Below are 18275 nucleotides of genomic sequence, written 5' to 3' on the forward strand. Positions count from 1 at the left end.
AAGATATCAGAAATCTCTGTTGAGACATCTGTCGAACAAGTGGTGGGCGTTCAAGTCCAAAAGGCTTCTTACACAAATTGGACCTTTCAGGATCCGTTTGTTGCTAAAACTTTCAGAAAACGTAGGATGCACATCAGGCAAAGCTATCACAAGGCTCGGAAAAGAAGAATGAAGAAGGATCATCGTTATAACTCTTTGCATCTGGCCTTCCGAGTTTGTTCACCACAGAATCAGTTGTATCTCGGTGATGATAGGGTCAGTTCGATGGCAGTTCTCATGGTAGAGAGGAAAAGCAACAAAGAGGAACTCGAAGAGCTCTTGTCAAGCATCAATTCCACCAGTTTCAGCAAAGAAGGTGGAAGGCGAGATATCGAGTTGTGGTAGCCTCATTCAGATCAAAGCATTACTCTTGGGTGGTTGCTAAGAAACACGTGAAAATCAGCTCTCATAGGTTCTCGTTCCCTCCTGTGAATCAATTGAGTGTGAGTGTTGATGACCTCATTTCTTCATCAACACTGGAGTCTAAAGCTTATGTGAGATCTCCCAATTTGGTTTTAAAGGTAAGAGCAAGCGGGATGAAACGAAGATGTGATTCTGAGAAGGGGTCTAGAAAGAAGAACACAACGTTAGCAACATGTTTGGCAAATTATGGTATGCGTTTTGGTTCTTGTTCTTCTGTAGCTAGAAATCGTTTCAACAAACTGCAGACAAAAGGTCATGGAAGTCCTTCTCAAGAGAAGCGAACAGTGGTGAAGTTGTTTTGGTATCCTCCTCAGGACTATTTGCCGGATTGTGTTGATGGTATGATTTCTCACACTGATGCAAAATTCATCAGTGGAGAACAATTGGGGATGTGTCCTCTGGCCAAGCATTTGGGGAAGATACATGGTACATATGAGAAACAAATCACTGGTTCTTCTATGATTGCTGGAGCTTTCGGGAATGGAAGTAGGCAATATGTGTCTTTTGTCATTAACCAAGTTTGGGAACCTGGTGGACTTTTGGTTAAACAAGTTCTATTACACTGGTTAGTGGAATTTTATGGTTGTGATAGAACTGTTGATGATGTGTGTCTCGCTTTTGGAGTTTTTGCTGGCAATAAACAACAAACTGACCCTGGAACAGCTAATCGTGTATGGGAGTGTGGTGGTATAGAGTTAAGACAATTTATGTGGTATTGGCTAGAGAAGGATTACAAAGTTTCTGGAGTGTTAAGATTAAGGCGGAATATATATTGTGAACGTCGGGAAGTGAGACTTGTTTTCCTTGATGTTGATAGAAGAACCGTCAGTGCAAGGTTACAAAGCTGCGTGGAAGTGTTTCATATTCCTGAGAATCATGAGGTTTCTCCGGCAAATCGAGTGTGGGAGCCTAGTAAGTTCCTCTTACTAGTTAATCGAGTTCAGTAGGAATGGCTCGAGAAAAATTACCATGCTGATCTAACTGTGAAGCTAAAGCGAAGACAAGACCTTAAAGACTACTGGATCATTCTCTGTGACAAGGATGAGGATTTGAAGCGAAGCACTAGAAAAGTGAAAATGAGAAGTGAATATGAGCAAGAAGGTAGTGAAGATGAGCAAGATGAGCATGGAAGGAATGGAGGAATGGCGGTTGCTTACTACCCTGAGGACAATATAGCTTTAAAAGGGGTGAGTAAGGCTTTGAGTGGCAAAAGCGTGATTCTTACACATCAAATTGTAGCGGTTGTTGTGGTCTTGGATGAGAAACATGAAGGAGAGACTGTATGGCCATTATACGCATGGGTTGGTACAGGTGAAAGTCTAACTTCAAAAGTGCCGGATAAAATTATGTCTTGTGAGAATTTAAAGACAAAAACTATGTCTCTCTACCATGATACTGGCTGGAATAAGGAGAATCATAGGAGCAGTAGATGGTTTGCACAACTCCAGGAAAATGCGCTTGGGATCTCTACTTGCAATAAAAGACCAATTGATCCAGGAAAAGCTAGTTGCGATTTTGGAAGCGAGTGGTGGCTAGGCGTTATTGGTGTCAGAGAAAAGAGGATTAAGAAGTCTAAGCATGGATTCATTAAAAAAGTTGATAAGAAGGAAAAAGTTGAGAGCTTCAGTGGAAACGCAATGAGTGAAACACATGATAAGGAACAGTTCGTTTCGTTTTGGATTTCACTACTTGAAGCTTGGAGAAGATTTCCGCTAAAGAGAACTCCAGGAGAGGGACTCGTAGCTTATGAAAACGTGGTAGATACGCAAACTTGGTTGGGTTCCAATTGGGAGTTAGTTGTTTTTGTTGTTTCTCAAGTTCAGCTAACTACACCCCCACTACCCATGGCTAAAGGAGAACTTGACCACGCGGAGGATGTCCACAGAACCATGTGTTTCAAGGTCACCAATTTCTATTCTGTGATCCTTTTGACTTTGCTTACTTACGAATTGTTTCATGCCTCAAGGCCGCCAGAGTTATCTCCTCGAGAAGATAGTTATCACATGAACCATGTCCACTCTTCTTTTTCTCTCGCTTATGAGTTGTTCCATGCCCCAAGGCCACCTGAGTTATCACATGGAGAAGATAAGTCATCACAGGGATCAAGTTCATCTTTCTTCTTCTACCTTGAGGACAAGGTAGTTCATCGCGAGGGGAGTATTGATACGATCGGGCTTTATCTTAATGGACCCTTATGGGGTTCGTCTCTAATTATAGCTAAGCCCAATTATGTTAGTATCGTTTTCTATTTAAGTTTGCGTCTTTCTCTGTAAATGGTCATCGAATGAATGAACAAACAATGTTAATCTTCTTCTTCCTCATCGTCTCTCTTCTTCTCTCTCCTTCCCTCTGATTCTTCACCTTAATCCCTATTTCTTCTGTTTCTCACCTCTATTTCTGTTATCTACCTTGATAAGATACTTTAAGCTACCAGTTATAACGATGATCCTTTTTCATAAGCTATGAGTCCCTCTCCTGGAGTTGTCTTTAGCGGAATTCTTCTCCAAGCTTCAAGTAGTGAAATCCAAAACGAAACGAACTGTTCCTTATCATGTGTTTCACTCATTGCGTTTCCACTGAAGCTCTCAACTTTTTCCTTCTTATCAACTTTTTTAATGAATCCATGCTTAGACTTCTTAATCCTCTTTCATAAGATACTTTGGTACTTATCATTTTCGTGCAAGAGCAGATGGATCTCTTAAGGAACCTACAAGACGAGCTTCTTTGTCATATCGTCTCCAATCTGAAAGCTTGAGTCTTTTCTTCCTATCTTCGTTAGGTGTTCAACTTTACTCAGATTCTCTTGTTTGGTTAAAAAATCAAAACTTTGTTTACATGAATTTGACAAAAATGCAATCTTTCTCTGATTTTCTCATGAAAAGCTTTGAAATTTGTTCTTCGTTTTGGGTGCAGAGCAGATGGATCGCTTTAGAAATCTACCAGAAGAGGTTATTTGTCATATATTGTCTTTCCTTACCACAAAGGAGGCAGCTTTGACTTCGGTTCTGTCCAAGAGGTGGCGATATCTGTTTGCATTTGTCCCTAATCTTCACATTGATGACTACATCTTTCTGCATCGGGAAGAGCAGAGGGACGACGTTGGAGATCTCTTCATAGAGTTTGTGGAGAGAGTATTAGCATTGCAGGGTAACACTCCCATTAAGGACTGCTCCATCAGATGTATCTATGTTGGTTCAGTTAGAGTTGATGCTTGGATACGTAATGTGTTGGAGCGTGGTGTAGAAGAGCTTGGTCTATTAATCGTTCTGGATCTTCAAACGGTTGGTAAGAAAAAGGGTTGGTCTCCAACATGTTTTGAGAGCAAGAAACTTGTTAAGCTGGAGATAAGTTATGCACTTGATATCGATTGGTTTGATGGACGCATTTTCTTACCGATGCTTAGAACTCTCATTCTTAAATTTGTTGACTTATCTATTGATAAGTTTGGGAGTCTACTTCATGGTTTCCCTGCGCTTGAGGAATTAGTCATGGGTCATATAACCTGGAGTTCAAGGGATGCAGCTGTGTCAGATGCAAGCCTCAAGAGACTAACAATAACATCCAACCATATTGCCTATCACTATTTTTATTTAGGCACTTTTTCGGTTGATACACCTAGTCTTGTTCGCTTCTGTTACTCTGATTATGTTGCTATAGACTACCCCGTAGTTAAGATGGAAAGCTTGGTGAGGCTAGGATTAGCCTTTTGGTAACTGAAGATTATATCAAGCGAGCAAGAGCGCCAAATGATGTTTGGTTAATGGTTGATGATGGTGATGTTCTTCTCCGGTTTGGTAATGTGGGCAAGCTTATGAATGGCATACGAAATGTTCAGTATCTGGACTTGTCTGCTAATACTCTCGAGGTCAGTTTCCTGGAACAGGTCATTCTTAACGAACAAGCAAATGTCTTGTTTTAAAACATTTAGTGGCAAAACGTCTAAATCTAATTGTGGTTTTTCTTTGTTTTCAGGTGCTTTCTATAAGCTGTGAAGTGATGCCAGTGTTCAAAAACCTCAAATCTCTAGCTATTAAGAGTGAACCGAGTCGAGGATGGCAAGCAATGCCAGTTCTTCTAAGGAACTATCCAACTTTAGAAACTCTAGTCCTTGTGGTATAGAAACAACTCATTTGCCAAACATGTACAAAGATAGAGTTCATGCTTTGAAGTCTCCTTTTTATGTTTTCAGGGTCTCTTGCACCATGTCAAAGATAAATGCGGGGATGCTTGTGTCTGCGTATATCGAGAGGACAAAGGTCGTTCACTCACGTCTTGTCCAGTAAAAGTGTTAGAGATTAAAGGGTTTCAAGGAACAGTGAAAGAGATGCACATGATAAAACATCTCTTAGACTATTTTCCATGTTTGAAAGAGATAAAGATCTATATGGAAGAGAATGATCATACAAAACTCAAAGTCACTGAAGTTTCTGATGTGATGGCGGAGAAGATGGAACTCAACAGGAAATCATCGAGTTGCAATATCCAGCTCCTATCGAGTTGTTGCTTGTTCAGAAACATCTTTTCCTTCCCCATCAGTTTGCTTTGAGTTGTTGTTCTTCGCCTTTACTCCAAACATCTCACTATTAATGTCACGGCAGAAACCGATGTTTGAAATTGTTCCTTTGCATAGTGCGTAGTCTAATGTCCTAGCGTTAAATCAGCGGATACAGTAACAGTGTCTTCTTTCTATTTTCATAAATGTGTGTGTGTGTGTGTGTGTGTGTGCGTGTGCGTGTCTTTGAATTCATCTAGCTACCATCTGTCACGATACTAACAACGTCGTAGTGTTACGAATGTGCTTGTCCTTGAATTCATCAGTTTTTAATTACTCCAAAGTGAATTGTTAGACAATGGATTTAGAACAAAACCGCAGGAGAACTTGTCACAAGTGGATGGATAGCTTGGAAACTACAGTTATTGGTCTTTAATAATGGAATCTACTTGTTTTAGTTAGACAAAATATATTGAGACAATATATCATAGAAAAAATATTGACAATCTATTGAGACAAAACAGGAAACTGAACCGTAAAGAAACTCTTTGTAGTTAAAATTGTAACTAATAATACTTGCCTTAGACATTCATGTGAAGGCGCATGAACCTCATTCATTCAAGTAAGAATTTTTCATGTTGAATGAGACGATAGGGGAAATTCGAAGTACACTAAAAATTAATTCGAAGTACTATAAGCAGCATTATCTCTCATTGACTGCTGCTGCAGCTACAATCAAATGGTTTTTTGACATCCTCAACCTTTTTGCTTCAAGACACAGCTTTTGGATTAGCTCTTAGGTTATGGATAGTCTCTTCCAAATACAGCTTTTGGATACTCTTAGGTTTGTCACTTGCAAGAACGAGTACTGGTTCCATTATAAGGAAACCTATTCACATTGTTTTTTTTTTGCTTTTTTTTCTTTGTTGTTTGTACTCCTCACCATGGGGGAAGGTCCATCTGCTAGGTTCTCTTCTGTAGGGGCTTGTCAAGATCCTCTCAAAGCTGGTTTTCTTGTCATTGTTGGTGGCTGCAATAAGAATCTCCAGTCCTTGGATGACATGTACTGCCTATTCACAGGTTACTGAAATCCTCTTTAACTTAATAATTGCCATATTTGATTATAAGGGACATTTGGACAAAGCTTTTTCTCATTCTAATCGTTTTAATTTCCAGTTAATAGGTCTTGGCTATGATGCTAGATTTGATCAGAATTTAGGGAGGTTGTCTCTAAAGAAGCAATTGAAGATGAAATACCAAGAACAAATTTCCTTTATACGATCAATCACTTATCAGAATCAATTTGGATCATCAAGGTGTGTTTAGGAAGACTCTGTGCTAGCCAAGATTCTAATCGTAGGTTTGTTGAGGGTTTACAACCAAGAGGATGACTCATATTTTATTAGAGTGTGTGTCAAGTTTTAGAGTCAATGTAACCTAAACATCTTTCACAAGTTTTCAAAAATTAAAAATTTAGATCCTCACTAGTGTTCTACCATTAGACTAAATAAAATATAAAACACCTTCATAAGTGTCTAACTTTTGATTTTGCATTTTTTTCAATTATAAATATAGTTGGAAGAAAATTCAAACTTATGATCCTAAACTCTGAGTCAAGAACGGGAGTTTTACATGTGTGAAGTTATCAATCTCAGATTTTGACAAGTGTAAAAGTTAATATTTAAAAGGAAAAATTTAATTACAACAAAAATAAGATATTTTGTTTCAAAAAATATTAATAATGTAAAAAGATAATTATCAAAAATTACAGAATTAATTATAAATATAATTGTTTTTGAAATAATGATAAGGAGATTATAGATATATATATATATATATATCAGAAAATTCAAAATTATAATATTATTTACTTATTTTTAATTTTAAGTTATTAATTCTACAAAAAAAATATAAAAAGGGATTAAAGAAAATATAGAGTTAATTATTAATTTTAAATTTTGTATATATAAACATAGATCGTTTCATATTTAAATAATTTATTCAAAAACACTGCTTTCAACTTTGTTTAATTGGGAAATCTTTTTTAATGGGAAGATAAATTTTTCTTATTTTTTAAACCAAAAATTTTCTCCAACTTTTTACCTTTTCAGTAGAGAATAGGTAAGATTAACATGTTGATCCAAAAAAAATTAATATATGCGTTTTTTTTTCCTAATACTATATTTTAAATTGTTTTATTTAATTTATATTTTATCTTTGAATTATTTGCGATTCATTTATTATTGTGCTTATAATTTTCTATTGTTTCTTTAATTATGTACGTCAAATTAATTTTCTTCTAATTTTTCAATGGTTGGTCATAAACCCTTTTTTTTTTTTTGCAAACAGAATTGTTACCATTATTCATTCAATCTCAACGGGAGATAACAATTAGAAGCTCATCAACCTAATGGATTGATAAAATAGGCTAATCAGACATAAGCTTACAACAAACATAGATCGATAGATTAGAAAAACATAAATCGTTGTTGATAGATCCATAGGAGCTCAAAGATTGTGACACCTTGGTTTGCGGAAAGGTTTAAAAGAATTGATTTTGGCCACATATGTCACCAAAATGCACTTATTTTTCTGGTCAAAGGTCCTGAGAGAACTTCATGATGGGTGACCTTCCTGGAAGTGATTTTCGAAACTGTGCAAGTGAGGACAAAACAAAGAAAAATATCATTTGTTGATTTGTAGGGTTGGTAAATAAGTTTTTAAAGCCTCCCAGACGTAACAAACCGGCCATCGAATATGGATGGGTCCACGGACCGGGAATAGATGTAGGACCCACTTAGGAAGGTGGCCCATGGAGTGAGAGTGGACATGTGCTCACTAAGCAAGGTGGAGGTTGAGGCGTTACAGAGACAGAGCCTACATCATGATGTGTCAAAGATACTTCTAAGAATACATTGGGAAATTTAACATTAGTTACTATCAAAAGATTTTGTGACGTTAGAAAAAGATTTTTACTTTCATTGGTTGTCGGAGCAAGCCATTTTGAGATAGCAAAAAGACGTGAACATGTTCTCTCCACACATAAGAAGGGCAGAGCCGAGGTTCTCTCTATAGTGGAGAAGGTTGGACGCAAGGTTATCTCCCCAAGGGAGGAAGGTGGAAGAGGTTGGACGCAAGGTTATCTCCCTAAAGGAGGAAGGCGGAGCCAAGGTTCTCTCCATGGTGGAGGAGGTTGGACGCAAGGTTCTCTCCATAAAGGATGAGGGTGGAGCCGAGGTTTTCTTCATGGTGGTCATACATTATTATGATGATACATCATTGATTAGTATATTCTGTAATATATTTTTATTCAAAATGTTTTTTCAGCCAACAATTTTAGTAATTAAAAAACTACGCAAAAGTGAAAGTAAAATAGTAGGCTTAATGTGTTCATATAGACATTTTATAACTGATGATAAAGAATATATTTGTAATATAAAGTATATTTAGGTGTAAAAAATAAACTTTTAATAGTAATCAGTGTATTATAATAAAAATAAAATTTATAAATAACGTACACCAAATTTTAATATATTTTTATTAAATTTAATTTAATTTATAAAACTTTAAACCCGCACATCGGACGGGTCCTCATCTAGTATTCAAATAAAACTAAAAAAATATACTACACAAGATTCCTAATTCCTAATAAGATCTTTATCGATAAGTATAATAAATTTTTTAAATATAAATTATAGTAATTAATTAATTATTATTCTACTCGCCCATAGTATGGGTTGTTACCTTGTATGACATTATCATTTAGGTAAAGAATATTCAAATAATCATGTATGTATAGTAATTTAGTTTACCACTAGATTAGGACTCGCGCTAGAGCACGTGTTGAAATTCCTTTAATTTATATTATAAACTTAGAATAAAATATAATTTATATGATTGTTTTTAAAAGTTTTTTGAATAAAACATTATGCAATAAAACCATATGCTAAATATGATGGCTTGAAAAAACACCTATTTTTTAATTTTTATATTGTTAATTTTATAATTATATGTATGAGAAATGATTATGTTTGTTGTTTGTTTTTATTTTAATTTTTGAACAGGTTTGGTGAAATTCTTTTAATATGACCCGTGCTTAGGTAAGATTTTATTTTCAGCTGCACAATAAAATATTGGAAATCACGATTAAGTGTGATAAATTGCCAAGATTTTATTCCTTTTTACGTCTAACAGTATATTTTTATGCCTACCAGTATATATTTTGTAACAATACATGAAATACTAAATATTTTATTTTGGAAATTGTATAAATCATTGGAATATTCTCTTTAAGAAGATTCTTTGGGATATTCTTAAGTGTATTCATATAGCCTACGAATTGTCCATTTAATCTATAACCTTTTTTGTAACCAACCTATATTTAATGTATAACCTATTTTGTAACCAACTTATATAAATTATATAGTCTACAAAAAAAAAGTTGTGTACTTCCGTTTTATTATATAAGGGATTAGATATACTATCTTGATAGTATATGATAATCATTATAAATTTAGTAAATTATAAACCAAATTAGTAGATATATTTTAAGAACCTAAATGATTTCTCAAATTTTTAAGGTATATTATATTAGTAATCAGTTTTGTTTGTTATATATTACTTATTGTGTTTTATGCAATATTTTAAGGATTAATTTTGTAAATATATTTTTTTTTAATTTATAAGTACAAAGTACATGTAGTACTTAAAAAATGTTAATATAACTATTTTGCTTGGTTCTTTGGTCAACAATACGTCTAATTTTGTTATTTTTTAAAGTTTGGGCCTAATTCTGTGTAAGCAATTCAGTACTTTCGTAGCACAAACGCTCAAGCTGCTCCGATTTACCGAAAATAAGCCAGTGATGAAGATGCAGCATTTGAACAAGTGTTTGAACTACTTCAGAAGGACACGACACTAATACAAGAACAGAGTATCAAGTGATCTATGGCGGCGATTATCAAGACTCATATAGGATTAGAAGGCAAGAGAAGCTTCTAGAAGGTCGAAGATTACACTCCAATTGTAAACATGAAGAAAGTGGAAAATTTCCTAAACCATAAAGAAAAAGGAAATTGTCCAATTCCTATTAGGATTAGATTAGGTAGTTTGCTAATTAAATAGCTAATACCTAGATCTATAAATAGGGGTGCTATAGCTAGGTTGAGCTTTAACACAAACAAAAGAAATTTAATCTAGATACTAAGTTTTAGTCTAAAAGAAAAAGAGCTAAGAACTTAGGGAGAGCAAGAGAGTTCTTTAAGAGAGTTTTGAGAGATTAGAAAATTGTTTAGAACAAACTTGTAAACAGATTTTCTATCAATCAAAAAGTGTTTAAAGAAATCGTTATTCAAATTGTTCAGATCTTAAGTTCTCGCACTTTCAATTGGTATCAGAGCGGGGCTTGTTCAGATTATTACAGGTGAGACTCTGTGGACAAGATGGAGAGCTACGGAGATCTGATCAACAACAACAAGGTTGTCTTGGATGACCGAAACTATGGGTTCTGGAAGTCGAGGATCAAATCTATCATCGGAGGTATTGATCGTCTTGCTTGGAAGACTGTTCTAGAAAAGTGGGAGGAACCGACAATCAAAGATGAATCAGGCAAGAAAATTCCCAAACCTGAATCAGACTGGACAGATGAAGAAAAAAAGAGATCAAAGTTCAACTCAAGAGCATTAAGCGCCATTCATTGTAGTGTTGGAAGAAAAGAGTTCGAATTGATTCAAGGATGTGAAACTGCTAAAAAGGCATGGGATATCCTTCAAATTCATTATGAAGGAACAACAAAAGTACAGAGTTCGAGAAAAGATATGTTGGCCTCTAGATTTGAGAATCTAAGGATGGAGGAGCATGAATCAATTTCAGACTTTAGTTCAAAGTTGAGTGCTCTAGCACAAGAAGCCTTAACTCTTGGGAAAACTTATAAGGACCAGAAGTTAGTCAAAAAGTTTTTAAGATGTCTTCCATCAAGATTCATGGGATACAAGACAGCCTTAATTGTCTTTCAAGACTTAGACAATCTCAGTTATGGTGAAGTGGTCGGAATGCTACAGGCACACGAGATGGAAATTAATGGAATTAAGAAACCAAGAGGAATAGCTCTAGCAGTTAGCAAAGACGTAACTGACCAAAGAGAAGAAGATGTTGTGAGCCTGTTGGTAAGAAGGTTTGATCGAGCTTTAAGAAGAATAGAACGAGGTCAAGGTCAAAGGAAAGGTAACTCATTCAAAAAGACAAGTGAGGACAAAAAGGCTGATATGCAGTGTCATGAATGTAAGGGATATGGTCATTTTATTCGAGAGTGTCTGACAATCAAGTTGCGAGATGCCAAGTGCACAATTTGCAAAGGTACGGGACATACACATGAAGAGTGTGTGAGTAACCCTAATGCTAAGAAAGAAAAATCTATGATTAGCATTGAGGATGAATCAGACAATGAAAGCAGTAGTGAAGAAGAGCTCATTAATTCAGTGGCTATGGTAGAAATCACTGAATTTGAGAATGGGGAAGAGGTAACTGATTCAGACTCAGAAGGAGAAGAAGTTCTTGACATTGTTCAGAGTTACAAAGAAGTGCGAAACACACTTATTACTCTTGGAAAGGAAAATCAAGGGTTGGTGAAAGAAAAATTTCGTCTAGAAGCACTTGTTATGTCCTTGCAAGATGAATTGATGAATGAAAAATGGATTGCTAAGGATTCACTTGATTTGATGAAAGAGAAGTTGGTTCTATCAGCAAAAGCATACAAGTTTGAAGAAGAGCTGCTCAATGAAAAGAAAAAAAACCGCAGAACTACAATCTGAATTTGATCAATAGTATAGGAAGATTCACATGTTCGCTGGCACAAAGCAACTTGACAAGATTTTGAGCTATGGGAGAACTGAGTATACTCATAGAGGATTAGGCTATAATGAGAACAAGGGAGCTAAATCACATACAACTAAATTTGTGTCGGCTGAAGCATATCAATCTGAGAAGGAGACATCTACGAGTATTTCTAACGGGTCTTTAAGCTGTTATTTTTGTGGGAAAATCGGTCACTTCAAACGGTTTTGTTATAAGTATTGGCAGAAGGTCTATACCTTAGAAGACAGGTTTGGATGAAGAAAGCTGACCTATATCAGTCAGGGTCAATTGTAGCTTCTGGATCAGATTTAGATGCAATATGGCCATGATTACTAAAGAACGAGAAGATACGGAACCTTGGTTCTTCGATAGCGGTTGCTCAAGACACATGACTGGAACCAAAAGTAATTTACAGAATATTAAGAAATTGAAGGGAGGTACAGTAACATTTGGAGATGGAAGTTATGGGTTCATACAAGGCAAAGGTACAACATGTGATACAGAACTTCCACAGCTTGTGAATGTCTATCTAGTTCAAGGATTGCATGCAAATCTGATAAGTATTAGTCAACTCTGTGACGAAGGATTGTCAGTCTTATTCACAAAGGTCGATTGCAAAGCATTGGATGAATCAGGTAATAGCAAGTTATATGGTGTGACATCTGGAAATAATTGTTACATGTGGGAGAAACATTCAATCAAATGCTACAGTGCTCAAGGCAGTATAGATCTCTAGCATCAACGACTTGGTCATATGAATACAAGAAATCTTACTACTCTTGTGAATAAAGAGATAATACGAGGGGTACCCAAGCTTAAAAGTGAGGAAAATATTGTGTGTGGACCTTGTAATCAGGGAAAACAAGTCAAGATTCAGCACAAAAAGGTTCCAGACGTTCAATCAAAGTCAGTTCTTGATCTGATTCACATGGATTTGATGGGACCAATGCAAGTGGAAAGCTTAGCTGGAAAGAAGTATGTGTTTGTACTAGTTGATGATTACTTCAGATACACTTGGGTACGTTTTATCCGTGAGAAGTCAGATACAATAGACAGTTTCAAGATCTTAGCTTTACAACTACTTAATGAATGTGAAGGCATCAAGAAAATTCGGAGTGATCATGGTGGAGAGTTTCAAAACGAAGCTATGAAAGATTTTTGTGAACAACATGGGATTGCACATCAGTTCTCAGCACCAAGAACTCCACAGCATAATGGAGTGGTAGAAAGAAAGAATAGAACTCTTCAAGAAATGGCAAGAGCAATGATACATGGAAACCTTGTTCCTAAAAAGTTTTGGGCTGAAGCTTTGAACATTGCTTGTTATATAATTAACAGAGTCTATGTACGAAGAGATACGACCACGACACCTTATGAGCTGTGGAAAGGCAAAATACCAAATCTGAGCTATTTCCATTTTTTTGGGTGCAAATGCTACATTTTAAATGACAAAGATTATCTTGGTAAATTTGATTCCAAAAGTGATGAAGGCATGTTTTTCGGTTATGCGGAGAGTAGCACAGCGTTTAGAGTGTACAACAAACGTACATGCTTAATCATGGAATCAGTAAATGTGGTTTTTGATGATCAGTCTGTAGTTGTACGAGAAGATGATTCAGACAGTGAGTCAGAACAAGTAAGTATCACTAAAGTACGCAATGAAGTTTCTGAGTTGGATATTCCTGTTACAAAACCGGAAGAAGTACAACAAGTTCATAAGAATCACTCTGCATCTGATGTCATTGGAGACTTGAATGGAAAAATGAAGACTAGAGGAATTCAGCTTGACTTTAAGAAGATGACAAGCTACCTTACAACTCTAGAAACAGTTTTCTATGAGTGTTTTGTGTCGATGATCGAACCGAAGGATCATATAGAAGCTGTTCAAGATGATTTTTGGATTATAGCCATGGAAGAAGAACTGGAACAGTTTGAGCGTAATGATGTTTGGGAACTGGTTCGTAGACCATTAGATGTGAATATCATTGGTCCAAAGTGGATTTTCAAGAACAAAATTGATGAGAGTGGTGTTGTGGTTCGCAATAAAGCTAGATTGGTTGCACAAGGGTATACGCAGATCGAAGGTATAGATTTTGAAGAAATTTTTGCACCAGTAGCAAGATTTGAGTCCATTAGACTGTTTCTAGGAATGGCTTGCATTCTGAATTTCAAGGTTTTTCAGATGGATGTTAAGAGAGCCTTCTTGAATGGGATTTTACTAGAAGAAGTATATGTTGAACAACCCAAATGTTTTGAAGATCCAGTTAGGCCTGAGTATGTATATAAGCTTAAGAAAGCTCTTTATGGGTTGAAACAAGCTCCAAGAGCTTGGTATGAAAGGCTAACTAGTTTCTTGTTAGAGCAGAACTATAATAGAGGAAGTGTGGACAAGACATTATTTATCTTGGAACAAGATGATGATATCATGATGGTTCAGATTTATGTTGATGACATAATTTTTGGAAGTACTTCAAAAGAGTTGTTGGATAAGTTTGTGAGTAGTATGACACAAGAATTTGAGATGAGTCTGGTTGGAGAATTAAAGTATTTTCTTGGGTTGCAGATTACACAGTAAGATCAAGGAATTTTTATTTCACAAAGCACTTATGCTAGACAACTTCTTAAAAAATTTCAGATGGATAAGTGCAAAGAAGCTTTGATACCTATGAGTACTTCATTGAAACTATGAAAAGATGTTGATGGTAAAGATGTGGATGTCAAGCAGTATAGAGGAATGATTGGGAGTTTGCTATATCTTACTGCTAGTAGACCAGATTTGAGTTTTAGTGTGGGGATATGTGCAAGGTTTCAGTCAAAACCAAAACAGTCTCATCTTGAAGCAGTCAAGCGAATTATCAAATATGTCAAAGGAACTGTTGATTTTGGGATTTGGTATTCTAAAGGTTCAAACAAAGGGTTGGTTGGTTATTGTGATGCAGATTATGCATGAAATGTAACAGATCGGAAGTGTACAAGTGGAGGTTGTTTTTTCCTAGGTAACAATCTAATAGCCTGGTTGAGTAAGAAACAAAATTCAGTGTCTTTGTCTACAGCAGATTATGGTATGGAGTCAGGAGTGCTACAAGTGTATTGTGACAATAGGAGTGCAATTGATATTTCTAAAAATCCAGTTCAACATTCAAGAACCAAGCACATTGATGTGAGACATCACTTTATCAAAGAATTGGTTGAAAAAAGCAAGTTTTGATTTAGCATGTTGATACTGAAGAACAACTAGCAGATATTTTCACCAAAGCTTTAGATTTTAATCGTTTTTCGTTCTTGCGAAATTCGATTGGTGTTTGTGAGATGTGAATTACTCACAAGATCAGAGCTGGTACAGGAGGAGATAGGATTGATAAAGCTGGTACGGCTCAAATTCAATTGGTGTTTGGATTATTAATTTTGGCTATGGTTTAGTGGAATCTGAGATACATGGCTAAGATATTGGGAAAAGATTTCTCGAGATATGGGCAGATTTTGTGGTTTTTGTTGTTTAAAAAAAAGGGGAAAAAAAATATTTGTTTTGTAATTTACAAAATAAGAAGAGGAAAGTCTAAGAGTCTCTACTTCGTGTGTGTCGAAAAAAAAAAACTCGAAGAAGGAGGAACGAATCGGAGATGGTAGGTGCAACTCGAAGTGGATTGGTGTGAAGAGCGAGGAAGTCGGAGATGTCTCGAGATGATGGGGCTGTCAATCTACCTCAATTGGTTGATGATTCGAGTGATGATGAAGAAGTTCAACCAAGGATTGTGCCGTATGGATCCGATAGCGATGATGATTCATCTAAAGGAGAATCGAAGAAGAATCAAATAGATCAAGGGGTAGATGATCTCGAAGGAGAAGATCTAATGGATGACGAGGTGGAGTTTGTTGGCAAGAGTAAAGAGAATGCTTTTGGTTTAGAGTCTGATAAAGAGGTTGGGGTTGAAGAAATCTCTGTACAAGAGGTTGGGGTTGAAGAAACTTCTCCCTGATAAAGCTGGTACACAGAGAAGCAGAGGAGCAAGAAACAGGGAGAAGTTGCCTCCGCTAGCAAGAAGAAATCAAAACAACCAAGATCCGCAGAACCAAATACCAGGAATGTTCGGACTAAATCTGGGTTTCAATCTGATGTGTTTATCTCCAAGGCAGCCAAATTAAGGTACTCTCAGTTCGTCTCTAGGAAATTTACAGCTGAGAGACAATTGGATATGTCTCGAACGGATGAATTTGGGTTTATTGGGAAGATATTGTCGTTAGGACTTGGAGCTACAGTTGATGATCCTTCTGTTTATGTCAAAGAGAATATTTGTGAATTTTATGCTAATTTGCCTAATGGAAAGGCTAGGGATGGTGTTCAAGTGTTTGTGAGGGGACATTGGTATGAGTTTTCTCCTAAGGCGATTAATCGAGCTTTTAGTATTTCGCCTTTGACTAAAGCTGAAAAGAAAGTTGATGCAACAGTGGATAAATTGAGTAAAGATGAACTTGCAGAGTTTTTAAGTGGTGAAGATAAATCGACTTGGGCTAATTTAAAAGTTGTGGATCTACCTAAGGAGAGTGCAGCTCTTTTAATGTTGGCAGCATACAATTGGGTTCCTTCGAAACACAGGAATCATCTTTCAGTTAAACGAGCTCGAGTAGTTTACAAGATTATCAAGGGCATCCGGTTTGATTTTGGGCAGTTGGTTTATAATCAGATTATGAACATAAGTTGGACAGATCCTACTCGCTATGTGGTTTTTCCAAGAACAATCTTTGAAACTCTTAGAGTTCAAGAAGGTCCGCTTGAGTGGTCAGATGAAGAAGAAGATGTGTATGCTGAGTTTTATACAAAGGACGCCAGAACAAGACATATCTATGAGGTTAAGCATAATCTGATTCCAGAATGTGATGAACCGATGCAAAGATCACCAGTTGGAAGACAAGCTGAAGAAGGGTCTTCTTCTGCGTCTGACGTTGTTCAGTTGGGTAGTATACAATTGCCGTATATTGGTCAGGATAGTGCAGAGATTTCATATGAAGCATTGGTTGATACTGCTCAAGCTCTTCCGAGGCTTACAGATGTGGTTCACAGGTTGATTCAGAATCATCCATTGTCAAAGCTTATTTAGTGGTTTTTAACTGTTGTGCTCACAAGCAGGGGGAGAAATGGAGTCTGGTTCTGATATTCTGGGGGAGCTACAAGTATGGGGGAGCTACAGTTCTGGGGGAGCAGTGTTTTGTTTTGTTTATTCAAGGTTTCATTTAGATGAATTTGAATGCATGAAAAAGATTTAAAGTGCAGATGCTTGCGAAGCACAAAGTCAAAAAGGGGGAGATTGAAGATGCAGCATCTGAACAAGTGTTTGAACTACATCAGAAGGACACACACTAATATAAGAACAGAGTATCGAGTGATCTATGGCGGCGATTATCAAGACTCATACAGGATTAGAAGGCAAGAGAAGCTTTTAGAAGGTCGAAGAGCTTCATGTTTACAATTGGAATGTAAACATGAAGAAAGTGGAAAATTTCCTAAACCATAAAGAAAAAGGAAATTTTCCAATTCCTATTAGGATTAGATTAGGTAGTTTGCTAATTAAATAGCTAATACCTAGATCTATAAATAGTGGTGCTATAGCTAGGTTGAGCTTTAGCACAAACAAAAGAAAGTTAATCTAGCTACTAAGTTTTAGTCTAAAAGAAAAAGAGCTAAGAACTTAGGGAGAGCAAGAGAGTTCTTTAAGAGAGTTTTGAGAGATTAGAAAATTGTTTAGAACAAACTTGTAAACAGATTTTCTATCAATCAAAAAGTGTTTAAAGAAATCGTTATTCAAATTGTTCAGATCTTAAGTTCTCGCACTTTCAGGTGATGTTATAGAACGGTTGAAATAAAACCCTCAAGTTTTGTTTAATTTGCTTGTTGTCTTCATCCGATGCCTTTGCATATGTGTCTTGTCGAAACCTGAAAGCTTGAGTCTTTCTTCGTAACTTCTTCGCTTGTGCATGGGTTCCAAAGATACAAGCGATTAAGCAAATCTCAACTCCCTTTTTCACTAAAGCCTCTAAAAATTAGGGCTTGGATTAAGTTTTTGTAACAAGGTAGGTTTCTGTAGTTTTATACTCAAAGAAAACACAAGTTTGCACTGAATGATCTGCTTTATTAAGAGACTTCCAATGCCTTTTATAGCTAATACAAGTACTGAAGAAAAATAACTGAAACAGAACGTGAAACACAGACACGACTTCAACTAAGCTAGAAAACCGCAAACAGAAACAGACCAATTCAAACTAGTGAGACCAAGTCTCTTATTTCTATACTCGTGCAGACAAGACTCAATAAGACTTCAAATAACTCAACAATCCCTCCCTTGAACTGAACCTTCTCAAGCGATCAGTACACAATGCCCATTCCAAACGCTCCTCGGATCCACTGAAAAATCGCCAACTTCAAAGGCTTTGTCATGATATCAGCTAGATGCTCCTTCGTATAACAATGAACAAG

General features: G+C 36.3%; 1 protein-coding gene across 1 annotated transcript; it reads left to right on the forward strand.

The window, feature by feature from the left end:
- The first annotated feature begins 2909 nt into the window (after nt 1-2909).
- Nucleotides 2910-5329, forward strand: LOC104719505 (F-box/LRR-repeat protein At1g52650). Its single transcript, XM_087470652.1, is given in 5 exon segments — nt 2910-3241; nt 3376-4134; nt 4137-4327; nt 4435-4575; nt 4652-5329. Coding segments are annotated over 4 exon segments (1443 nt in total). The 5' UTR covers nt 2910-3241; nt 3376-3380; the 3' UTR covers nt 5009-5329.
- The last annotated feature ends 12946 nt before the right edge of the window (nt 5330-18275 follow it).

This window comes from Camelina sativa, chromosome 10 (genome assembly GCF_030686135.1).
Source record: "Camelina sativa cultivar CO46 ecotype springtype chromosome 10, ASM3068613v1".
Lineage (NCBI taxonomy): Eukaryota > Viridiplantae > Streptophyta > Magnoliopsida > Brassicales > Brassicaceae > Camelina > Camelina sativa.